Source organism: Myotis lucifugus, unplaced genomic scaffold (assembly GCF_000147115.1).
Source record: "Myotis lucifugus unplaced genomic scaffold, Myoluc2.0 scaffold_291, whole genome shotgun sequence".
In the NCBI taxonomy this organism is placed as follows: domain Eukaryota; kingdom Metazoa; phylum Chordata; class Mammalia; order Chiroptera; family Vespertilionidae; genus Myotis; species Myotis lucifugus.
Genome location: NW_005871339.1, coordinates 417,813 through 442,878, shown reverse-complemented (window position 1 = coordinate 442,878; position 25,066 = coordinate 417,813). Strand labels below are relative to the sequence as shown.

The following is a 25,066-nucleotide window of genomic DNA, read 5'->3' as shown; positions in this document are numbered from 1 at the left end:
TCTGGGAAGCGAGTGTGGATCTGGGAAGAGGGTGCATGTCTCCAAGACCAGACTGGCCCTGGAGCCACAGGACAGCCCCGAGCCAACCCCTTGCCGACCACCAGCAGGCCCGACCTCCCTCCAGTCCCACGGGCCCTGCTCTGCAGAGACTGAGCGTCCACTGTTGGGTGAGTTTATTCCTACAAAAGACGGCAGGCTCTGCTCAGCCAGTGTCCAGTGCACAGGAGCAGGGTCACAGCAAGGCCCTGGGGACAGACCCCCCTTGGCACACAGACGGCGCTGGACCCCAAGGGCCGGTGAGGGCGAAGGGCCACCGTGAGGGGAGACTCAGGACCATGCAGGGGTCCAAGGAGGAAGGACAGTGCTGTCCAAGCTAGGACGTCCCGTGTCCCCCTGGAATGGAAGGTGGTACCCGGGTGCTCTGTCCCGGAGGATGGGGCCATGATTCCCCAGGGCAAGGCTGAGAGGCCACAGCTGTCCACTTGCCTGCCTGCCCGCAGGCGCAGGGGCAGCAGCCTGGCGGGGAGGGCCCGGGCATCGGGAGGGCAGGGCGGCCTCAGAAGCCCTTGTCGATGCTCAGGGTGCGCCGGGTGACGTGCTCCAGCTCCCCAGACACGTAGTCGGCCATGCTGATGCGGTAGTGTGCCAGCATCTTCAGCATCAGCCGCAGGTTCAGCCACCACTGCTCCCGGGGCATGCGGTGCCTGGGGCCGGGTGGGACCGGGGTCAGGGCACCTCCTTGGCCAGAGCCCGACCCGGGACCGCACCCCCTACTCTGAACCCTGGACCCTGCCCACTCCCCAACATGAGTGGCCCCTGGCAGTGGTGGCCCTCCGGGGCCTGCACCAGGACGGGCTCAGCACCAGGGGCAGAGTGGGAAGCCTGTGCATTCGGACCTGACAGCCGGGCTGGCCCACCCCAACCCTCCCCTGTCCCAGCACACCAGCCTGGGGAAGTCAGGGCCCTGGGGTCCCCCCTCACTTCAGAGGGACTCACTCAAAGTCAGTGTCCTTCTTGAGCTCAGTGACAGGGCTGAAGGCCACCGCCTTCTTCTTAAGGCCAATCACGCAGGCCGAGTCGGGGGCATTGGCGAACACCCGCCCTGTGGACACAGGCATGTGTTGCAGCCACCCCCAGGGCCTGGCGGAGGCACTGTCCGCCGAGCCGCCACCCCACGTACCGTTGCGGTAGACGGCCCGAAGCTTCTCCGACATCCAGAGCATGGCCTTCACCCCCAGCTTGGTCCCGTAGTTCCGGTCGAATGGGGTTGGAGCCCCGCCCTGTAGACACAGTGGGTGAGACTACCGGCCAGCAGGGACGAGAGCCAGCCGAGGCAGGCCTAGTCCCCACAAGTCCCAAAACTGGCCCCGCTGTGACCTCAGGTGAGCTCTCACACAATACCCTCTGCCTGCAGCACCCCTGGTCCCTCTTCCACCTCAAATCTGGCCTAAAAGCCACTTCGAGAGGCCAAGGCAGTGGGCTAACTAGTCACCAGGTGGGATGATTCTGTGGGACTATGCATGCGGCAGCAGATAGGTCCCCGTGAGCAAGGAAACCCCAGGAGAGAGCAGCCTCGGGGTGCACACAGCCCTCGCATCGGGCTGGGAAACCCCACAGCTCCAGCTCCTTGCAGGGCCGCTAGGAGGCTAATGCAGGGAGGGGACATGGCATGGAGATGACCACAGGAGCCCTGGCCCTTCCTAGCTAGTGGGGAGGCCTCAGCAGACAGGAGCATGGTCTCCCATCTGAGTGATGGGATGATGAGGCCAATGACCTCACCCAGGCGCCCCACAAAGATGTGCACAGAGGAGGGCCGCATCCTGCTGTGTCCTGACCCCTCGCCCAGGTACAGAGGGAGGCAGGGGCCAGGGGCCGCGCTCCCCACGCCGTACCTGCTGCAGGTGGCCCAGGACATTGGTCCTGCAGTCGAAGACGCCCTTCCCCTCGGAGGAGTAGAGGTTGTACAGGAACTCCGTGGTGTAGTGATCGTGGCACTTCTCGTTTCTGGGGAGAGGAAGAGGGGGCTGAGTGAAGTGGGGGCCGGCTCAGGTCTCGCTCACTGCTGAGCCTGCTGGGCCAGGCCACGGACCTCTGGGAACGCTGACCCCACCCACCCCTCTCCAAGGCCACCTCCATCTTGTTGACCCCACAGCCAGGGTCTGGAAGCACCTGCCGAGGCTTGGGCCGACCCTCCCCCTGCTGGGGCCCAGGCCCACCCGCGGCCTCACCGCAGCACCAGGCCCCTCTGGATCTCCGTCTTCATCTTCTCCGTCATGTGCTCCACATTGGCCTGCAGGCGTGAGTGACACGGTGAGCCGGGGCCGGGGCAGCAGCCAGCACTGCCCCCGCTGCAGCCAGAAGGCAGGCTGTCTGGGCAGGAATATTCCAGACTGACTGACAGCTGGAGCCAACGTGACCCAGGGGTGATGGGGGGACCCGGGGGCCTGCAGGTGGCAGAGGGCACTGAGAGGTATCGGTTGGGCCATGAGGCCACGGGAGCCACAACATGGACACAGAGTGGGAGACTGCAGGAGGAAAGGGGTGCAGGGTCACAGGCCAGGCCCCCTCACAGGCAGTGAGCCCCGCCTGCTGAGCCGTGGCTCCTTGGCCGGGCCCAGCCTCTGCACCAGGAGGGGACCTGCTCAGCAGCACGGAGGGAGGAGGCTGAGGCTCAGCTCACCTTTAAGTCTTGGATGTTAAAAGGGTCCTCAAAGATGTAGGCGGCGTCAGCCCCCACGGCGATGCCGGTCACGGTGGCCAGGTAGCCACAGTAGCCGCCCATAGTCTCCACGATGAACACCCGGCGCTTGGTCCCCGAGGCCGACTGCTTGATTCGGTCACAGCTCTGGGGGGGCAGGGGGGGGGGCACCAGGGGTGGTCAGGGTCCTCCCCAGTGGGCAGCCGGGACCCGCTACACTGCGGAGACCAGGTCTCTCCCCAAAGCTGACTGAGGGTCACAGGAGGCCAGGGCAGTCCCACGCCCCACGTGCCCCGGGAACGACAGGAGCGCCACTGGCTTCTACTAGGTAAGGCCAGGGACATCGCTAAGATCCCTGACCTGTAAGCGGGGTCACTCCTGCCAGTGTAGGTCACTGTGAACGTGTGGCCTTGGATGCCAAGGATAATGTGACATAATAACCCTAACTCGGAACACTTCAGCGTGTGAAAGAGAATTGTAACATTGAATAGAGAATCGAGCAAAAGGAAATAAAATACCTAGGTTACTGGGGTCTGGACCAGGAGGCCCTCCCTACCTCCATGGCGGCGTTGACGGCGGTGTCGGAGCCCAGGCTAAAGTCTGTGCCCGGCACGTTGTTGCTGATGGTGGCTGGGATGACGCACATGACGATGCACAGCTCCTCATAGGAGCCGCGGGCCTCCACCAGCTGCAGCACCCCCTCGTAGGCCTGTGGGGGGCGGGGGCTCAGGACCAGAGAGGCTGGGCTGGGGCAGGGGGATGGGCCCCACCCAGCAGCTCTGCAGCCCCTTGGGCCAGGGAAAGTGGGGTCCAGGGAGGACAGGAAGGAGGCCTGCAGGGCCTGCCCTGACCCCGTCCACTCCCTGCAGTCTGCAGGGGACTCGGGCTCCTCCGGGGAAAGCAAGAGCGTCTGCCAGTCACGAGGGCTGCCAGCACCCGGGCCACACAGCAGTGCCCACTGCTCAAAATCCACCCAAGACCACCCTGGGCACGGCCACCACACAGGCCTCCTGCCCAGAGTGCCCCACCCCCACCTCAGGGGCCAGACGCAAACTGCTCCCTGTCCTTCAGCCAGAGCTGCCCTGCTCCTCCCCCTGCTCCTGCTCCCCCCACCCCAGCGCCTGGGCTGCCAGCTTTCATCTGAACTGCGAAGCCTCAAGAGAAGGCAAAAACCCTCCCCAAACCAAACACTGTTTTCCTTGGACCCTGCCAAGAACCTCCCTGCACACGGGGTTCCTGGAAGGGCCACCTCAGCACCCCAGGCGGCACCCCTGCGGTGGCCTCACCTCGAAGCCGCCGATGACCAGCAGGGCGTGGATGTTGTACTTGCGAATGTTCTCCACGATTTTCTCCATGTAGCTCTTGGGCAGCGTCCTGCAGTGTGAGACAGTGAGACAAACACTCGGTGTCTGCACAGACCGCCAGACCGGAAGAAAGCGCACACACTGACCTGCACCCTCAGGTTACAGGCGGAAGCAGAGGCTCAGTGCCTGAGGCATATGGGGCAGGGGCCCCGCCAGTGCCCCTGCCAGGCACTTGTCAGGTGATGGAGGAGCCCCTCCCGCTGTGGCCTAAGTGAGCTCTTAGCAGACGTGGGCCGCCCAGCAGCCTTCCCCTGCGCAGGTGACCCCAGGTGAGCCCTCAGCCAGGAAGCCCAGGCCGGAGGCTCACAGCGGTTCTCAACCTGTGGGTCGCGACCCCTTTGGCGGTCGAACGACCCTTTCACAGGGGTCGCCTAAGACCATCCTGCATATCAGATATTTACGTGACGATTCATAACAGTAGCAACATTACAGTTATGAAGTAGCAACGAAAATAATTTTATGGTTGGGTCACAACATGAGGAACTGTATTTAAAGGGCCAGAAGGTTGAGAACCACTGCATAGCATGCCCTGGCAGGTCACCAGCCAGAGGGGGACCTAGCCCAGGGCCCAGGGTGGGTTTCCCCTTGCAGCCCCCATTCTCCCCGCTGAGCTTACACTCTGATCTCCCAGCCGCCCATGGCGGCCAGCTGCCAGCCACTCACCTCTTGGTGCCCAGCATGGAGCCTCCACGCCCCAGCCAGCCGGCCACGTCGTGCCAGCCCACCTCTTGCACCTGCAGGAGGGAGGCACAGCTTCAAGGGGACAGGCCAGAGGTGCCCGCGGATTCCACCTCAGGTGACAGACCTGTGCCCAGGGACAGCACGCCCACAGGGGAACAGAGCAGGGTCCCGGGAGCCTGGCCCAGGCAGCCGGCCTGGACCCATTCCCCCTCCCCGGGAGCTCGCCCCTCGCCCTCATCCTCTGATCTGTCTTCTTCATGGGCCTGAATTGGCCAATCCCTGCGTTTCGGCATCCGGAGCCCCTGGTTTGTTTGTAAGCAAGCTGGGGGGGGGGGGTAATAATCAGCCAATGACCAGGACACCCACCACCTGGCACCTACCTGACCCTTGGCCAGGCCTTCAAAGCCGTCGTGCACCACATACACCGTGTGACCCTGGGAAATGCCGGAACGCACCGCCGAGCGCACGGCCGCGTTCATGCCAGCGGCCGGGGCCCCCACGTTCAGGATGGCCAGGGAGAACTGGGTCTTCGGAGAAGGGGACGGAGACAAGAGCGTGAGCTTGGGCTGGGAGAGACGGCTGACCACACAAAAGTCAACGAGAGGCAGGTTCTCACGCCAGCCGGGCCCCCCAGGAGTGACACGGATCTGTCCTCAGGGCGCCACGAGCTGCTGATGAAGAGCAAAAAGGCTGCAGTGCAGGCCGCGCTCAGAACCTGCAGGCCCGGCCACAGGCATTAGCAGGATGTGGCCACTACGGGGCTAGTGCCCCTGTGGTGGTAGCAGGGAGGGTTCCGGCCAGAGTCCACTCCTGCCCGAAGCCTCGGCTATCACCCCACACTCAGGGGTCAGCACCAGCACCTCAAAGTCCTTGGTGAGTGTAAGGACTTTGAAAGAAAGGCCACATTAAGTACAAAGAAGCAGGTGACACTAGGGCTAATTTAACCTGATATAGCCAAAATAGTATCACCTCAACCTGGAATCAATGTAAGAAATTACTAACAGGCTCGAGCCGGTTTGGCTCAGTGGATAGAGCGTCGGCCTGCAAACTGACAGGTCCCAGGTTCGATTCCGGTCAAGGGCACATGCCCAGGTTGTGGGCTCGATCCCCAGTGGGGGGTTTGCAGGAGGCAGCCGATCAATGATTCTCTCTCATCACTGATGTTTCTATCTCTCCCTCTCCCTTCCTCTCTGAAATCAATAAAAATATATATTTTAAAAAAACAAAACACAAATGTATTATAAAAAAAAAAAAAGAAAGGAAGAAAGAAATTACTAACGGGCTATTTCACACCCATCTCCCACAGTCCTTGGAACCCGGCCTCATGCCGAGAGCTCTGTGGCCACATGTGGCCAGGGCTTCACCAGGCAGTGTGGCTCCAGTGGCCCTGGTAGCGTCGCGTTGCCCCAGAGGTGGGCACACCCAGCCAGTTCCGGGAGGGGAAGTGCAGCCCCCTCTGCTGTGTGGGGCCTGGAGAGATGGACCAGGAAAGGAGATGCGGAGAGGGTGATGCGCTCCCCAGGCTAGACACACTCTGCAGGGGTGCCCTCAAACTGGTGACATTAGTGACAACGGCCACAGCATTTACCAACCCCACGGCCTCTGCCACTCCCTGTGTCGGCCCCCCCATGGCCGAGGCTCCCAGGGCAGCAGATCCAGGACCCCACCCTCCAACACTGTGTTAAGGGGACCCTGTCCTTGCCCCCCAGGACTTCAGAAACAAACCCAGCTGTCATCCTCATCTTGAAGATGAGGGTTGTAGTTGTCTTGAAGGGGCTCGTGAATGTCGGACCCCTTTTCTCCTGAGCTAAGTCTACAGGCCTGACTTAATTTCTTGCAACTGTCTGGTAAGCAACTGGCCACCATAATCCCCAGGCCCGGACACTGGCTGTCTGACATCTGCTGGTCCAGCAGAGGCCGAGCCTGACCCTCCCAGCTCACAGTTCAGACCCCACACAGGAGGGAGGGGCCCAGCCCAGCTGAGCCAGCTCGGAGCTCTCTGCTCCCCATGGGCAGACCCTGAGCCCGCAGGCTCTGCCACTCACACCACCTCACCTTCTCTTTGGAGATCTTCTGGTGTGCAAGCAGCTTGTAAATGTTCCAATTGTTCTCAAAGCTCCTGGAACGAAAGCCGGTCATGCACCGTGAAGCTCACACCCACAGCCCACTCCCAGCCCCCAGCCAAAGCCCACAGCCACAGCCCATGGTCACACAACTAAGCATGAAGGAGCTGGACATGGTGCACCCCACCTCCTCTCTCATTGCCCCAAACCTGGGCCGGATGCCATCACTGGACGGTGGAAGACCCCATAAAACACGCAATGCCTCTCAGCTAAGCCAGGACCCACATCCAACCTGCCCGGAGTGGGCAGCTCCGGCCCACCCCACAGCCTGCCTGCTTCCCTCCGCAGGGACCACTGAGGCCCCATCGCTAACTGCAGACTGCTCGGCCACACACACGTGGGAGGAAGGGTCTCGGGAGATGCAGAGGCCATCTCTACAGCTCTGATGTCCCGCATGTCAGGGGCTGGCTGTGTGCAAGCTGCCAGGGGTCTGCGTGGAGCGAGCCCACGCGGCCCTCACCTGCCACGGAGCTGGATGGCCTCGTCAAACCTCTTCTCATCCATGGCCTTCTGCACCTCCTTTGTCTTAGAGAAAAGGACAAGCACAGACTGAAGGAGGAGCCTGGAGCATACACAGCCGCCACCTGGCTCGGTGGGCCTGTCCCAGGCCTGCCCAGCAGTGGTCACTGCCAAGGCCAGCAATCAGGAAAGCTGGCTGAGGCCGAGCGGGCCCTACCTGGCCTGGCCCATGGTCCTCCCTGGCCACCCTCGCTCCTCCTCAGCCCCTGGGGCCCTACCAGGGCCTTGGGAATGGAGGCTGAGGCCCATTTGGCCCCCAGGCCCATAGCCAATGTCCAGCCTGCTCAGCAGCAGAGCTGGTGGAAATCATGGCAGGAGGTTCTTTCAAGAGAAGCCTCAGGGAGGCCCAGTCTCCCACTTGTGTGCCCTCTCACCCCACCCTCCCCTGGCTGAGGGCCCCCCAAACCTGTGGAGCCAGGGCGAGATCCCCACACCAGCCTCTCAGCCTCGCTGCGCTCACCTCCCACTCTCTCTGCCAGTGGCCCCCGCTCCATCCACATCGAATGTCCCCACACCGTCTGCCAGGATTTACCCAGTGGCTCCGGCCACTCACTCCCCCTCCCTCCCATCTTTGCCCCAAATGCCTACCCCAACCACCCAGTTTGCAAGGTGGGTCCATGGCCACTGGCTCTGGGAAGCTAAGTGACCTCAGCTTAGCTCCCCCCTCTCTCAGGGCTCGTCCCACGCTGGGGACATGCTCATTCCCCTCCCCAGGACTGCAGGCTTCAGACACCCTGAGGCCCGCTTGGGGGGATGGGGCGCACACCCAGACGGCCGGGACATGTGACACATGAGGAGGCGAGGCTGGGAAGGGGCTGTGCGGGCAGCCTGCTGGAGCCCTGAGAGGCCTGCAGGGAGGGGAAAGCCAGAGAGACCCCAGGCCGTATACTCACCACCTGGACGCACTCCATGAGGGGCAGCCTCACAGACTGGTTCCCTGACAGGCTGACCACGCAGGCCGGGGTGTCAGGTGTGCCCTCCAGCAGCGCCATTACCGCCTCCATGCCCATCTTGCTGCTCTGAGGGGGAGGAGTGGGGCTCAGGCAGGCACAGCCCACCCTCAGAGTGCACACACACACACACACACACACACGCACACACGCACACACAGACACAGGCATGTGCACATATGCACACAGACACAGGCACAGGCACACACACATGCACACACATGTACACACAGACTCGCTTGGCCCTGCTCCGCTCTGAGGGCCACACTGAGCCAGCCCCCACACCATGTACAAACCCTCAATTTTCAGAGCTTCACCACCACCACCACCCCCACACACACACACACACACACACTGGCCAAAGCTTCTAGAACAAATGGCGACAGAAACAGTGACTTAGTATGACCACCATTCACAACAGCCCATCCAGACACCGCTTCACAGGGTCTCACAGAGCCCTACTAGGAGGGTGTGGCCCTGCCCCTCCAGGCTGCAGTGATGCCACTCGCCCACGGCCGCTCAGCCTGGTGGGAAGGGCGAGGGCTGAAGCCAGGTTTCCAGGGCTCTTTCTACCATGATGAGGTTTCTGATGGGGCTCCTGCATGTCAGGGCTTTCCTGCGTGCATGTATATGATGAACGTGAGCTGGTGGGCTGGGCCAGCTAAACCACGTAGGGGCTGTCCTCCGTGGGGACAAATCACAAATGCAGGTCCTGGCCCAGCCAACAGGGACAGACAGGTGTGCAAGAAAGCAAGGCTGAGCTCTGCTCAGTGAGATATGGCAGGCTGGTCCCGCCTCCTGCTGCTCCCGCAGACCAGTGCCCGGGTCTCTGGATCTCTGCACGTCTTGGGAGCAAGTCTCCAACTGCGCGGGTTTGTTTTAGTAACAGCCACAGAAGAAAGTTCCTGTCCCCCTCAGAGCACCACACTGGCAGCTCGTTTGGGAAGACTGGGGTTCCCTGAGCTCAGGAGTCTGAGCAGGTGTGCGTGCAGGTGTCACCCCGCAGAGCTGGGCTCAGGGACCAGTGAACAATGCCGCCGCTCTGGCTGCGAGAACAAACTGTCCTTCGCCTCTGACCCAGGCATCTCGCTCGTGTCTCCCACAGGCTCCCACGAAACGGCAGCCGGCCTGCTCTCCTGCAAGCCGGGGAGGCCCCGGACCCACCCCGGCCATCTCTGCTGCCAGGCTTGGTGGAGGGTCGGTGCCTGGCCCTTATGTCCCAGACCCCTCAGGAGACTGTCCTGAATGTCCCCAAGGACATTGTGCAGAGGTGCCTGGCCAGGTGGGCAAGGCCCTCTGAGGCCAGTGTCCCCACAGTCTGTGGGGGACTGAGGAGGCCACGGGCTGCTCAGGGCAGTAGAGCGGCCTCAGCTCTCTAAGGGTCAGAGCAGGCGATCCAGCCTCATGCCAGCACAGGGGCCCAGCCCTCGCATACAGGTTCGTTACCACCCATGGGCTGCCCCTGGCCAGGCCCTGTCTCCGTTGTCTACAAAGAGTTTCCCACTTTGCAGAGGACAAGAGGGGCCCAGCAGTAATCAGAATGACAATGGCACCCACAGGCCAGAATCCAGCCCCCCCCACCCCCGCTCCCCAGCGCCTCGGTGCCCCCGGGACAGGAACTATGCTATGGGCTGGACTCGGAACCACCAGACTCGGACCCAGGAGGACCCTGCGCAGGCCTGGCCCCTGCCACCCTGCCCTCCTCCCCCAGGGACCTGCCACAGCCGTTCCCAAGAGGGCCGGGAGCTGCTGACTCATGGGGCAGGGAAGGGCTGGCCAGGAGGCAAGGTCCCCACCCAGGTCTGCGTTTCCCCCTCACAGAGAAACGGAGGGGCCACACCTCGGTCTCACCCATGAGCACCCGCACAGTGAGGAGATGCTCGCACACACCACGCATGCACGCCCGCCCCCCCCGCCCCCCACACACACTGGGACCAGAGCAAAGCCCCACCTACCAGGATGCGGTCGAACGCCGAGGGGGTCCCTCCCCTCTGCACGTGGCCCAGCACGGTCACACGCGTGTCGAAGCCCAGCCTCTGGACCACCAGCTGTTCATTGGGAGAGAATAAGGGGGTCCCTGGGTTCGCTGCCCACCTCCACTGTCTCACTACTCACAGACCCCAAACCCTGGTCCCTGCCCCTCCCCACCAGGCCTCAGGGATTCTGGCATGTCAGGGTCCCCAAAGAGCCAGCCCAGGGTTCATGCCCACAGATGTGTTTCTGTATATGTGTGTTTCTATGTGTGGATGTGTTTCTGGGTACACGAGTGTGTGTTTCTCTGTATACGTTTCCATGTGAGTGTGTGGATGTTATTTCCATATACAGGGTGTATGTCTGTGTGTGTGTTTCCATGTGAGTGTCTGGATGTGTTTCCGTGTATGTGTGTTTATGTTACCCGTGTGAGTGTGGACATGGAGTCCCAGGTGGGCCTGGCCTGCAGGGAATATGTCTGAATGAAGGCTGCTGCTGGTTGGTGACGGCCAGGCCCAGGCGAGGGAAATGGCCTTCAGCCTTAGGAGCAGAGGTCAGTGGAAAGCAGCCAGTGGGTGGGGGTGCCCAACAGGTGTGGGGGAAACCTTGGCCTCTGGGGCCAGGGCTTCTTAAGGGGCCCAGGCGCCCCCCACACACATCTGTTGTCACTGAGGAAGCCCTCCAGGAGGGGAAGGAGCCCAGCAGATGCTTGGGGACAGAAGATAACGGGAGCCCGACCCGCTGAGCCCCACCCCGCTCCCACCCACACGATCCAGGCCGCTTTGGGGCCCCTCCTGCACTCACGTCCTTCACGTAGCGGGAGGTGATGGGCTTCCCGTTGCGGTCGATGGCGCCCTCGGCGATGATGATGATGTTCAGCCGGGACCCCCGGCTTCGGGTCTGGGTCAGAGACATCCGGGAGCTCAGCAACCTCAGACACCTGTCCTGACACCCACCCTCCCAGGGGTCCACACCGCAGGGACCACACCCCGGTGAGGAGGGGCCGACAGGGACCCTGTGGCCCTCCTGGAGGCGGGGAGAAGCAGGTGGCGGGGTCCTTGCCACAGGCTTGGGAATTGGGGGGCAGCAAGGGAAGAAGGGGGACGAGGCAAATGGTACAAGTGAGCACGCCCTTCCCACTCACTTGGCCCAGCCTCTCGCACATGCAGTTCTCCCAGCCGTCCTCGGGGGGCGCCTCGGGGATGAACAGCCAGTCGGCCCCAGAGGCCAGGGCGGATACCAGGGCCAGGTACCTAGAGGAGCGGAGGGGCCACCTGCTCAGGGCTGGACCCAGCACCCCGGGCCCCAGACCCGAGTCACCTGAGCCTCACCTCCTTTGTCCTCCCTGCATCCAGCCCGAGACAGACTCCCACCCCCCAGCGCACACCCAGTGTTAGATGAGCACCTGCCCTGTGCCGGGAACATGGAGGCACCACACCCTGGCTCCTGCTCCCCGTTGCCCCCGCACCCCCAGCTGGCCAGGGCCCCCTTACCCGCAATGCCGCCCCATCACCTCCAGCACAAACGTCCTCTGGTGGCTGTGGGCACCGAACAGAGCAAAAGGTCAGTGTCGAGCCTCTGGGAGCTGAGCTGCACGGCCGGCCTCACAGGCCAGCAGAACCTGCCTCCCTCGAGCCCAGGGGCCAAGCCACACTGCCAGCAGCCCAGCTCCCCTCGGGGGTGCCCGGCGACACTGGACACCAGAGCAGCAGGACCGACCACTCTCCTTATTCCCATGGTGGTCACCTATCTGAGCAAAATGTGGCCTTGGGTTCCTGACCCGCCTTCGCGCTGGTTTTCACTGACCTCTGCTCCAAGGGCTGAAGGCCATTTCTCTTGCCCGGGCCTGGCCGTCACTGGCCAGCGGCAGTCGGATGACCCCCCTTGGGATGTGCCAATCCCCAGGGCCCCTGCTGACCCTGCAGAGGGCGGCCTCGCCCCTCCCAGGAGGACAGGATCCCCAGTTTGGCCGCCTCGCTTGCCCGCCTGGCAGCCTGGCAGCCTGGCCCGGCCAGTGAGGGCTCCGGGCCTCGCTCACCTCTGGGCGGTGGTGGTGATGGCGTCAATGACCTCCATGATGCGGTGCAGGGCCGAGTCCGTGCCGATGGTCATGTCGGTGCCACAGAAGTCATTGTCGATGGAGCCCACCAGCCCGGCGATGTTCAGGTGGGAGTAGGTCTGAGCCGTGCTCTCTGAGATCTTGCCTGGGGAGAGCAGCGGAGGCCAGCTGAGGCCCCACTGGCCACGATGGGGGGCAAGAAACCCCACCTCTCACCCCCATCCACCAGGCAGTGTGGCTCAGGAAGGTGCCCAGGCTCAGCTCCCCCTACCCAGGTCCTGCAGTGGGACTCCCAAGAGGGGAGGGGCCACTGAACCCCTAAAGCTGAGTGTAGACTCATCACCCTGAGCAGGAGACCTCCAGGACAGTCTCAGAGTGACCGCACCCCACTTCCAGGCTCCACACGAGCGGCACAGACTGAACTCCAAGCGGGCTTTCCATCTGGCAACCTTGCAGCTATGTGTCTTGGGTGTTGACAAACGCTAACTCTTACACTTCTGCAAACTATGACAACGTCCGTAACCCAAGTCCGGAATCAATTACAGACAAGACTTGTCCACACAGCGTGGGGGGAGTCAGCCTGGGACTGCTGTCCACCCTGCCTGGGGGGCCCTGATGCTGGGCTCCAGGGGCTCCGGCTCAAACACTGACCTCACTACACCCAGCCGACAGCTTCTGCAGCTGCCCAGGGTCGTCTGACCTTGGGCTGGGCCAGGCCCACTCCTCTGGCCAGCAGCCAGGCAGCGTCTCCCGCCTCCCCTCGTCCTACCTATCCCACTGCCACCAGCAGCGAGGCAGGTGCTGAGGCCTCCGAGCACCCCCACCCCCCCAACCGACTCCCCTCCCAGCCGGCTCTGGCCGCTGACCCACCTTCCTTCACCAGCTCCTCCAGCAGGCTGCCCCACTCGCTGCGGAAGATGTTGGCGCCCGTGAGGCTGCCATCCCCACCTATGACGCACAAGTTGGTGATGCCGCGATGGACCAGGTTGTAAGCGGCTGCCAGGCGCCCCTCCCGCGTGGTGAAGGCCTTGCAGCGGGCACTGCCGATGATGGTGCCACCCTGTGCAAAGGAGAGGGGAGCCTTGACCAACAAGGTAGCAGAAGGGACCTGTACTGAGGGGTGTGGGGGGGGTGGATGGTGGACCCTGCAGAACTGAGAGGGCGAAGTCCAGGGCCTCCTCCAGAAGCCTGGGCCGGGGTCCCCTCCCCGGGCCTTCCTCCCAGAACATACCAGGAGGAGGAGACTATCCACCTGTCAGTCTTGGGAAGTTCAAAAAGGGTAACCAAGCGAGCAGGCCCCCTGCCCACTGCGCCCACCAACCCATTTGTGGCTCGTGATAATGACTGGCCACTTGAATAAGCCAGGTGTCACCAGCTGGCCTGGGGTAAACAGGTGACAAGGCCTGCACCCCTGTCCCAGCTCTGTGGGAGGATGAGGGTCTCCCCACAGAGACATGACTCCAAAACCACCACTCCTAGGAGTCCTGGCCCAGCAAGGTGCCCGCCCCTGCCCTCAGTCAGCTGGAGGGAAACCTGAGCCTTGGTCACTGGCGGGTCAGAGTGGTGACGAAGGGGAGGCTACTCAGATGCCGCGCCAGGCCTTGTCCAGTGTCCCCTCCTCCCTGCACCCTTAGCTGGAGCTGAGAGTGAACTCTTGTAGTGGAGGCGCCCCAGGGCCATTGCCACTCCACAAGCCACGGCAGCCAGACGACTTGGTGAGCCTGAGCCAGCCCCTGGGGGACGGGGACGCTTCTGTGCATAGTCTCTGTGTGCGTCTGCGTGTCTGTCTCTCTGTGTCTGTGTGCGCACACACGTGCTCACAGGTGGAAAGGGCTCACGGCAGGCCTTACCAGCTGGATGATGTTAGAGACGCTGAGCCAGTTGGCTGGCTTGATGTTCTCGCCTCCTTCCACGAGGCCCTCGTAGCCCTGAAACCGAGGAGCACAGGCATGAGACAGGCACCCACAGTAGCCGGACAGCACCCTTGTCCACGAGCAGGGGGCTGGGAACCCGGCCAACACCCCATCCAGCAGGAAGCAGGCTCCTGGGTCCTGACCACGAGGCCCCAGTGCCTTGGATGATGAAGCTGGGGGTGGCCAACAGTCAAGGGGAGAGGCCAGGGCACCAGGTGGGCCTCCCGGAACGACTGCAGGGCTGAGAAGCTACTTGTTACAGAGTGTGACTCACAGGGCAATGCGCTCCCATCACAGGTGGCCCACCTGGTGAGTGCCCAGCAGCGCTCTGCCCTTCCAAGACCACCCCTCCCGGAGGAACCCGCTGTCCTGCCTCCTACGGGCATCGATTAGATGTAGAAGTGACAGCAGTGTCTGCTCTGTGTGTCTGGTTCTCACTCAACCTGGCGTCTCCGAGGCCCCGCATCGCCGTGCACAGCCGTGTCTCAGCTCGCTCTGTGCCCCAGGCCACTGTGTGGGCCCCAGTCATGGTCCGTCCACCGATGACGGACATGGGGAAGGTCTCCAGCTTAAGGCTATTAGAAATGAGGCTGCTAAGGACGCACACATCTCCTGCGAGGGGGCTCCTGAGAGCTGGTGCCTGAGCAGCTACCAGAGGCTCGCGTGGCGCCCGCTGTGCTGTGCTGATCTCACCCGCCAGCCACGCAGCCCAGCTTCTGGGTGCTCCAGCCCACAGCGCCGGCCGTGCTAGTCTTCATCCTGGGGTCTGCATGTGGGTCCCTGCAGTTGGTGGTGTGTTAAATTTCCCTAGTGACCACTTACTGTTTTTCTTTTTTAAAAAAAATGTTTCTATTAATTTTTAGAGAAAGAGGGGGAGGGAGAGGGAAATAGAAACATTGATAAAAGAGAAACATCAATTGGCTGCCTCCTGCATGCCCCCTCCTAGGGATCAAGCCTGCAATCCAGGCATGTGCCCTGATTGGGAATCGAACCAGTGACCTCTTGGTGCATGAGTCAAGGGCCGATGCTCAACCACTGAGCCACACCGGCCAGGCCACTTGCTGTTTGTCTATGACATAAGTCACTGATCGTCTGGACCACGTCTGTGAGAAGTGCTTGGTCAGGTGCCCTGTCCGTTTTCTGTCACATGACTACTCCTTCCTTATCAGTAGGAGTTCTTTATACAGTCTGGATAGAGGACAGGTGCATTTTATTAATGGTGAAAAGACGGCACCACCATGCTGAGATGAGCAGGGCTGCCTCCTCCAGGCAGTCCTCCAGCCCCTCCACTGAAGTAGTAGATGAGCCACTGCCCCTGCTTGGGGCTCGAGCCCAGCTTGGCTCTGGGCATCTACCTCCCCTCTGCCTCCTCCCTTTAGCCGTCCCACCCTTGTTCTGTCGCCTATGCCTATAGGGTCCTGGGCAGCAAGGCCCAGAGGCAGTCTGGGGCAAATGCTCCCACCCCTGGGGGTGGAGGTGGAGCACTACACAGGAAAGAGTGCAGGGAAGTCCCAGGGAGGAATGTTTCTTCAACTCAGGGCATAGGAGGTTCCCTCACCAGCCCCACAGCCCAGCCGAAGTTGGCAGGGCAGGTGCCCATTCTTCCAGGAACCAAAATTAGGAGAAGGTTCTCAGGGCCACAGGAGGAGTGAGACCCCCAGGCTGGGGACCACCAAGCTACCTTCCATGGCTTAGGCCAGGCTATGTCCTTCCCTTTCCTCCCTCCTTCCCTCCCCGACCCTTTGGTCAGGAATTTGACCACAAGGATATGAGCCAGCCCTGCCACCACCAGCCCAGCACAGAAAAACAGGAAAATGACCTGAAAAGCCACAGCACGGCACTGCCTGGAGCAAGCAGCTACAGAACAGGCAGGTCTCAGTCTGCAAAACCCAGGGCCAGGCACAGAGCCCGAGCACAGCGCCAGCCTGGCCCCTGGCCACTGCGCACCAGCTCGAATCCAAGTCCCACACACACAGCTCTGCTGGAGCTGAAGCAGCAGCAATCGCTCGTGGTTCCCAGGCCTCGGAATCAGGCTGGGAACGGGACTTGTACCACCAGCTTTCCTGGCTCTGCACCTTGCAGACGGCAGATCGTGGGCTTCTCAGCCTCCAAACCATACGCCTGGGCTAAGATGGCGTGAACAACAGGAACTGAGCAGGCGGCTCCGTGTGGTTAGCCTGGGCTACCCTCAGCATGGCCGTCTCAGAGCAGCTGGACGCCTCCTAGGGCAGCTGGCTGCCCCCACAACATCCATTCTAAGAGACCTGGGAGGAGGTTTCAGGCGTCTTTTGGGGTGGCCCTAGAAGCTCCAGAATGCCACTTCTGCTGAATTCAGAAGGCAGAGGACAGAGATGACAGCTTTCAGTCAAGATGGCGGCAAAGGCAAATGCGGTCCTCGCCTCCTCCCACAACCACATCAAAATTACAACCAAACGACAGAACCACCATCATTCAGAACTGCCTGAAACCCAGCTGAACAGAAGTCCTACAATTAAGGATATAGAGAAAAAGCCACATCAAGACTGGTAGGAGGGGTGGAGACACTGAATGCTGGTCCCACACCCAGATGTGGAGGCTGAAAATCAGGAGGGTGCCCTGGCTGGCTTGCTCAGTAGTTAGAGCAGCAGCTCAAAAGGCACCAGAACTTATGGGGTTTGGGGGTGGGGGGGCCAAATTGTCCATCCAGGCCTGGACAAAGGCAGCTTTCTCCCCGACAGAGGTGCTGGCAGAAGCCATTGTTCCTTTGCTGAGCCCCCTGACCACAGAGCCAGCAGACAGGCAGCATATCTGAGTCTCCATCAACCTGGTTAACATGGTTCACCCACCCCAGTGATTCCCTGTGACCTAACCCCACCCAACTTTCGGGCCCTCTGAAGTCATTTCCAGTGACTTTTCCATACAAATAGCCTGTCTTGGCTCATGCTTCAGATTTCCTAAAATCTCTCAAACAAGCAGCATTTAGCCTAGGCATACCTCTTGCTAAGTGGCCCCAGGCTAGGCACTAGCTGCAGGCAGCCTTGGTGCACAGTTGGCCTCTCCCAAGCACCTCCAAGCCCAGCACAAGGAGCGGCCGCCTGCAGATTATTTTGTAACTCAAGCTGGGGATTCCCAAGCAGGACATGGGCAGTGGCTGACCTTGGCCTGACCTCCTAGGCAGCCCCGAGCTGGCGCACCCAGTGGACAGCTTCAGACCACATCAAAGCACCACCCAACCACCTCCACAAGTGCAGGCTCAGCAGACAATAATATTGTGATAACTACGTATGGTGTCAGATGGGTTGCTTCACCAGGGTGGTCATTTCATAGGTTATATAAATGTCTAATCACTCCTGCTCTACACCTGGAACTAATATAATACTGTATGTCAATTGTAATTGAAAAATTTTTTAAAAAATTATTTACAAAGACGTCTCACAGACCCAACCCTCCTCTTCTAGCCTTGGAACCTTCTAAAATGTCTCTCTCACCCGGCCGGCGTGGCTCAGTGATTGAGCATCGACCTATGAACCAGAGGTCACGATTCGATTCCAGTCAGGGCACATGCCCAGGTTGTGGGCTCAATCCTGGGTGGGACGTGCAGGAGGCAGCTGATCAATGATTCTCTCTCATCATTGATGTTTCTATCTCTCTATCCCTCTCCCTTCCTCTCTGAAATCAATAAAAATATTTTAAAAATAAAATGTCTCTGCACACCTCCACCCACTTAGTGTCACCGCTCCCTTCCCCACCCCCAGGGCAGGCGCCCAGGCAGCCCAGAGCTGGCTGCAGGCCAAGTGCACTGCTGGCAGCTCTCCTGTGTCAACTTTGAGCCCACGGGTCCAGTTTGGACTCCTGGGTGAATAAAAGCCATTCCCCTTCACGGAGCCCTTCTCGCCGTCGGCGGTGAAAAGTGCTTTAACTCACAACACTGCATTAGCTTTGGGCCTTAACATCCCCACAAAGAATGAATTGGTACCCTCACTTAACAGAAGAAACTGAGGGTCAAGGAGGTGAAGGAACACACCTGTCACAGGTGGGCAACCTCAGGCAGGGCTTGGACCCACCTGTCCCTGTCTGGAGGCCACAACCTGAGGCCCCTCCCAAGAGCCTCCCCTGTCCCCCAGAAGACTCTAGACCATCATCAGGGCATGGGCCCCACCTGCCCAGCAGCTGAGACTCTGAGGAGACCTGCTTCCCAAAGACAACCTGGGGCTTTGCAGGGTCCCAGCCCCCCAGTCCTGGGCTGAGGGTCGGAGCCCTGCAGGAGGCAGGGGCCTACAAATTACTGTTCATTCATTCATGTGGCCGGAGCTGGGTGTGGCCCAGCCCAACCTGGGGCCAGGGGAAGGGGCAGGGACAGCCCACAGGGGAAGAGGGAGGCATCGGGAGAGCAGAGAGGCTGGGGTTCGCTTCTGGTTGCCTAAAAAGTGAAAACAAAATAACACGGCGCCGCCAGAAAACCACAAGACAATGGAGGAATTCCTCCATGTGTGCCTGTGAGCACGTCAGCCCCAAATGTGACACAGGCATTGGGGGGCGGGGGCATGAGGCAAAAGGGGCACCAACTTGGTGAGAACAAAAGAGAACACTACTCTGCCATTGTCCAAGGGGGCTGTTTGCTGTTGTTACCTGGGTGATCCACACAGCGTTTGTGTGTAAGGGGTACGGGGGGCTGGAGGGAGGAGGGGGACCGGGCTGGAGGATGACAGGTGGCTGCTGAGCTCCCCAGCCTCACAGGAGGAGAACAGCAGCTCTATACCCTCCTATCTCCCGGGACATGGCCCACGTCACAAGCACCCAGACTGGGGGGAAGGCTCCTCACCCCACCCCAGAGCAGGGGCCGGCTCCCTCCCATTCTGCCTCCTCATGACCCTCCCCTCCCTCTAGGCCTGAGCCTCGAGTTGAACAAGTGACCACTGTGAGACAGGGAGGTGTCCCCCACCCTCCGCTGAGCACGAAGCCCCACCAGTGTGGGGCCTGGACCCCGCCCGGCCTTACCTCGTAGATGAGGAAGACCTTGGCTCCCACGTAGATGCCCATTCGCGTCACGGCCCTGACAGCGGCATTCATACCTGGGAAGGAGTCGGGGGGGACATGGTCAGTGGAGATGCACGGATGTCAGGGCCCTGGAGCACCCTCTTCAGGGGGCGCCGAGCTGGAGTGGGAGGTCCAGCCCCAGGTCTCAGGGTGAACCCGTCATTGTAGCTGTGGAGCATTCGGAAATAAGCTGCCCAGAGGTAAGCCAGGAAACTCCCCATTGGGCCTCACGCAGCCTGAGTTTGGGCACCAGGTGTGTGCAACCACCCATCCCTTCAGGCCTCATCGAGCCCCTGCTCCCCCGCAACCTCCACTATGACCATGACCCGGGGGGCAGCTCAGGAACACCCTGAGCATCAGCCCGGGCTCCGTGAAACAGGAAGAAGGCAGCGACCCCAGGGCATGGGGTGCTGGGGGTCAGCAGCCTCAGGCAGTGTGGCTGAGCAGGCAGTGTGGCTGAGCAGGCAGTGTGGCTGAGCAGGCTGGCACTCCGGCCCTCCTGCCCGCACACACACAGGGGAGCTGCCAGGCTGGGGTGGCCACCCCTCTTCCTTGTCCCCGTAGCCTTGCCCCGTGCCTAGCAACTCCCCTGCAGATTAGGTCGCTGGAAAGAGGGACATTCATGGTGCTGAAGGAGGCAGCACGTGGGGTGCTCCGAGCCCAGAGAAGCCTCAGCCCCCTTCCCTCACAGCCAGTTCCGAGACCCACAGAGGGCAGAGGTGTCCACCTGCGGCCCCTCCACAAGGTGCAGCCTGAACGAAGCCCTCATGGGAGGCCCCTCGCGAGGCACAGAGCACCAGGAGTGGCCCTGCGTGACCGTCCCCCTCCCATGTTTTGAGGGCACTTTGGGGAGATGCCACGCCCACCTCCCTGGTCTCCAGACAGCCAGGACTGTAGCTGCCACAGGCCTGGAGCTTGCCAGGTCAGCTACCCTGGCCAGTGGCCCCAGTGTGGGCATCCTGAGTGGGCCCAGCCCCCACACTGACCAAAACCTTCTTTACCAAGACTCCATGCTGCAAAGGCACCTGTGGTTCTGAAAAAAGAGGCAGGCAGGGACCCTATGTCTTCAGAGAGAAAGAAAGAATGACGGCTACGACCCTGGCCGGTGTGGTTCAGTGGATAGTGTCGGCCCACAGACCGCAGGGTCTCGGGTTCAATTCCTGGTCAACGGCGGGTACCTGGGTGGCAGGTTCCATCCCCTGCCCCGTCAGGGCCCACACTGGAGGCAACCAATCGATGTGTCTCTCTCACATAGATGTTTCTCCCCTCCCTCCCTTTCTTCCACTCTCTCTAAAAATTAATGGGAAAAATATTCTCAGGAAGGGATTAACAACAACAAAAAAGAATGGTCACCACCCAGGGTCCCGCCCTCTGACTCTGCGTCCAGGGCCAGATCACAGGAGACCGGTGCTTGGTCTCCCCAAGGACCTCCCTGCTCCCCCACAACTCCCTCCCCCGCGCCTTTGTCCCTGGCACTGCGCCAGAGCACATGGGCTCATCCTGTGGTCTGACCCTAAGCTTTCAAGAGCCTTTTCCCTGGAGGCCTATGCAAATGCCCGCGTGGCCAGGCCCCCCAGGCACCCCCGCCTTCCTGGTCCCTGAAGTCATGGAGGCTGGCGGTGCCCATCTGCTCGGGCATCCTGCAGGGGCACCATGGCTTCCAGGATCCCAACACCATATGTGGTCCACATGGTGACTCCAAGATGAGGACCCCCAACCTTTACCCTTCACACCCATCTCCCTGGTCTCCAGGTCTCCAGCCCAGGAGGCAGGGCCCAGAGGAGCGAGCAGGAATGAGATAACATGAGGGGGCCTCACAGCACCTCAGGAGGACCCAGTGGACAGGCAGGGCCCCTGCAGGCTCAGGACTCCAGGCTCCTACATCAGCAGACAGGCATGTGCACCATCCCCGTCTACAGATGAGAAGCTCGGGTCTCCGGGGGAGGCTGGGGACCTGCCAGAACCCCAGCAGGTGGGGGCACCAACCCCTCCTGGGGCACAGTGAGCCGCCCTGTGTCCACCCACAGCAAAGGCTCCCACGTTCCCACATCCAGTGCCCAGGGCTCCTGGCATGGGGCACCCAGACGCCATGGCAGGCAGACCACAGAGACCACACTTGCAGCTTCCACACTGGGGTGAAGTCAGAGAACCCCAATTCTGAAGAAACTGTGAATGCCTCATGTGTCCCAAATGCATGCAACTAGGATAGCAGAGGCTGAAGTTGGGGGCAGGAGCCAGGGGCACCCCCCTGCCCAGACAACTGGGGTGCCCCAGGAACCTGGATCAGAAGTTGCAGCTGAGGTCGGGGGGTTCGAGGGCTGCAGGCTCCCCTGGCCCCCTGCCTTCTCAGGTGGGGTGGGGGGCACTGAGGAAGATGAGGCAGCAGTAAAGCTTCCTGCCCTCACCCCCAACCCCGCCCCAGGGGGCCCTGAGCTGGCAGCAGGTGGTTCACTCTAGGCTATCTGCCTCTCCCAGCCACCTCGCTGGTGAGGCCACTGTGCGCCCATTGCAGGCTCAAGGTCCAAGCCCCACCTCTGGCAGGCAGGAGGGGGCCAGCAGCCGCAACAGGGTGAGGAGAGCGGGTGGGGGTGGGAGTCAGTGGCCAGGGACTCAGCCCACCATACAACCCAGATGTCTTCCCAGTCGCCCACCCCTGATGTGGCCAGCAGCCCAGGGGCCAACGTCATCTCACTGGCCAGCCCGGTAGACACAAGGGAGCCCAGCGTTAGGGAAACATTTTCAGCCGTTAGGGTGAAAACCAGACAATGTTAAATGAAAACTCTCGACTGTCAGCCCAGAACCGGATGCCATGGAGACGGCAGCCCGAGGGCATGGATTATCCGGTACACCTCACTGTACACAGCCTTCTTAAAAGGCATTTTAAATGATCCTTTAATCTGCTTTTTGTCCTCAAAATAAGCCCTGGGCCAGTGAGAAGAGTGGGCAGGGGAGTAGCTGGGTGTACCAGCTGAAGGGGCATGCGACCCACACCCCACGCCCCACGCCCCTCCGAGAAGGCCAGGGAGGTGCATCCCATGACTTCCTGTTGGAGGAAGTCCACGATGTAACCAGAGTGACTTGGTCCCAGTCAGCTCCCAGCGTACAAGAGCGCGATCATGAGATGCTGCCGGGCTCAGCAGGACACTACAGGTGACATGCAGACACAGAGCCTGGCTGGGACATACGAGATGGGAGGGGACTCGGGGAGCGAAATCCTCACCTGCAAGTATAGGACATCAATATCCTACTGTCACCAGAAAGAGGCAGGTCCTGACTGTTCTTTGGGGGCTGGGAGGGGGTGCCCCACAGGGGGCGACCGAGGGGTGGAAGGATGGACAAGCCGGGCTATTTTACAAGTCTCTAGTTCCTTCTTCAAAGTCCTCTGACATCTTTGAACAACTGACACTTCCTGTGGACAAAAGGGAGAGGCCCCCGAGCGGGCAGAGGACGCCATTTCCAGGCTAACTGGAAGGAATCGGCCAGGTGGCCTGTCTGGCCTCCTCCTCCCTGTTTACAAAAGGGGAAACCGAGGCCCAAGGGAAGTGCTTGGGCCGGGCCACAGGGCTGGTCAACGTCGGCTCAACCAGGACCCAGCTCTGGCCCTTCGCTCCGTGAGGTTGGCTGGTTTGCACACATTCCGACCAATGCAGACTGTAGCACCTGGGAGGTAAGTTTCATCCACCCCAGCTGCCGTCAGCCCAGCGCCCACGAGGGAGGCCACACAGAGGACAAAGGAGGACAGACCGAGGGGGCGTACACGGGACCCAGGAAGGCAGACACCGTCCTCCCGGGATTTGCAGAGCCCGAAACTGGGGGCGTCTGTGCAGTCCTCCTCCGTGCAGCTCCAACCAGAAACCATGGCTACCACCTGCAAGTTGGAGAGAGCACACAGGAGAGGCGTGGAGGCTGCCAGGGCTCTGGGGGAGAGGCGACACTTGCAGAGAAAAGCACGAGGCCAGCCAGCAGGTGCACTGACGGCCACACTCCAGCCGTGTCCAGGAAGCGCTGCCCGTTCTGTGTGAGGCACCAGGGCCACAACTAAGACTTTACACCCTGATCTAAATGCAGGTCATTTATCCTGCCAACCCCCTTGGGTGCTGTTGTCTCCACTGCGCAGACAGGAGCCTGGGGTGGAGACCGCTCAGCCTGCGAGAGCCACGGGAGTTGGGGGCCTCCCGGGCCCCTGTGCCTGTCTGGCGAGGTGGGTCCTGCCCTCTCAGGGTGTGTCCTTTCTTGTAGTCTAATCTCACAGGATGATGCTTCTCCAAGGCCACCCTCCAAGCCCGCTCACCCCAGCCCGGCCTCACTCGTCAGGCTCTAGGGAGGAACTGGCAGCAAGTGCTCTGGCCATGAGGGGCCGTGGACGTGCAGAAGGGCACGCTGAGTGCCAGCCAGGCCAGGCCCTGAGGGTTCAACCTGAACCTGCAGGAGGGTCCCTTGCAGGCAGGGACACAGACAGAGGCCAATTCGTTCTGCCTTCCCTGGCTTGTGAACACCTCTTCCCCGTTCTGAGTGGGGAATGGGGAGTCGGGAGCCTGAGGAAGGGATGGAGGTGTGTGTCTGCACTCGAATCTGGAGGGAGACAGGTCAAGCCCACTGTGCAGCTTGAGGGTGCTGGCTCTATCCCTTTCAGTCCTGCTCCTGGTCTACTTAAGGCCTCTCCTGAAGTTCAGGCTGTATTCCCGGCTGTGGTGGCTCAGTGGATTGAGCATCGTCCCATGGACCAAGAGGTCCCAGGTACGATTCCCAGCCAGGGCACATGCCCGGGTTGTGGGCTTCATCCCCAGTAGGGGGTGTGCAGGAGGGAGCCAGTCAATGATTCTCTCTCATCATTGATGTTTCTATTCCTCTCTCCCTTCCTCTCTAAAATCAATAAAAATATATATTTTTTAAAGTTCAGGGTGCAGCCACATGGCCCAGCACAACAGGTGCCAAACTGGCCATCCCAGGTCAGAGGCGCTGAAAAGCAGTAGTCAGGACAAGACCAGGCTGCCAGGAGGGGGGCTGCTGGGATAGACGCCCCCCCCGCCCCAAGGCAGGGCACCAGCTCAGCTCTGCCAGGCCACCACCTTGGGCTTCCCCTGTTCAGGGGGTGAGAACAAGTCTGAGCTAAAGGAAACTCCCTAAGCCCCAGACAGCGCACCTCCCCAAGGTACCCTCTTCCTCACTAGGCCTCAAAAGGAGAGTGGGGAGCTGTTCTGGGTAGGATGCCACCCCACGCCTGCCAGCCCGGATGGATGGATGGGGAGTGGGTGGGCGGGCGTCAGAGCCGCCCTGGAGGCCTTGGGTGGGGGAATGGAAATGTCCCCAGGTTGCGGCTCAGGAACCAGGAAGAGGCCGGCTCTCAAGGTACGCGGGCACCTGCACAGCTCAGCACGGCCTTCGGGGAAACAGGTCTGGAAGGCGCCACCGGGAAGGGGCGCGGGGTCTCCAGGTCGGCAGGCGGGGCGACAGCGGCCAGTCCTGCGCCGGCCCCGCGCGCCGTGTCCCCAGGCCACGCCGGCGCACGGACACACCTCCGGCGGGCGCGCAAGGAGGGGGCGGAGCGCGGAAGCCGTGGCGCGCGGCACGTACGCGGGCGACCGGGCGCGCCGGGGAGGCTGGGGGACCCGAGGCCCCGCGCGGACAGGGGCAGCCGCTGACCCCAGGTCCCGGGAAGGGTGGCGGGTGCGCGCGGAGGGGCCCGGGGACAGGGGGACACCCCCGCCCGCCGCCCCGCGCCAGGTCCCGCTCCCCTCCTATCTGTTCGCGTCGCCGCCGCTGGTCAGCACC

The 25,066-nt window shown here is 61.5% G+C and overlaps 1 protein-coding gene across 1 annotated transcript; it reads right to left on the bottom strand.

Moving 5' to 3' along the window:
- Positions 1-156: 156 nt before the first annotated feature.
- On the bottom strand, positions 157-25,060 carry PFKL (phosphofructokinase, liver type). Its single transcript, XM_023763538.1, has 22 exons — positions 25,042-25,060; positions 19,256-19,333; positions 14,216-14,293; positions 13,236-13,425; positions 12,345-12,510; positions 11,800-11,844; positions 11,451-11,559; positions 11,111-11,206; positions 10,291-10,383; positions 8,279-8,404; positions 7,327-7,391; positions 6,799-6,862; positions 5,124-5,270; positions 4,726-4,796; positions 3,985-4,072; positions 3,255-3,407; positions 2,681-2,845; positions 2,229-2,290; positions 1,893-2,004; positions 1,181-1,280; positions 997-1,102; positions 157-704 (listed from the first exon to the last, which is right to left on the bottom strand). The coding sequence occupies exons 2-22, from the start codon at positions 19,325-19,327 to the stop codon at positions 557-559; spliced, it is 2,256 nt and encodes a 751-aa protein (XP_023619306.1). The 5' UTR covers positions 19,328-19,333; positions 25,042-25,060; the 3' UTR covers positions 157-556.
- Positions 25,061-25,066: the final 6 nt, after the last annotated feature.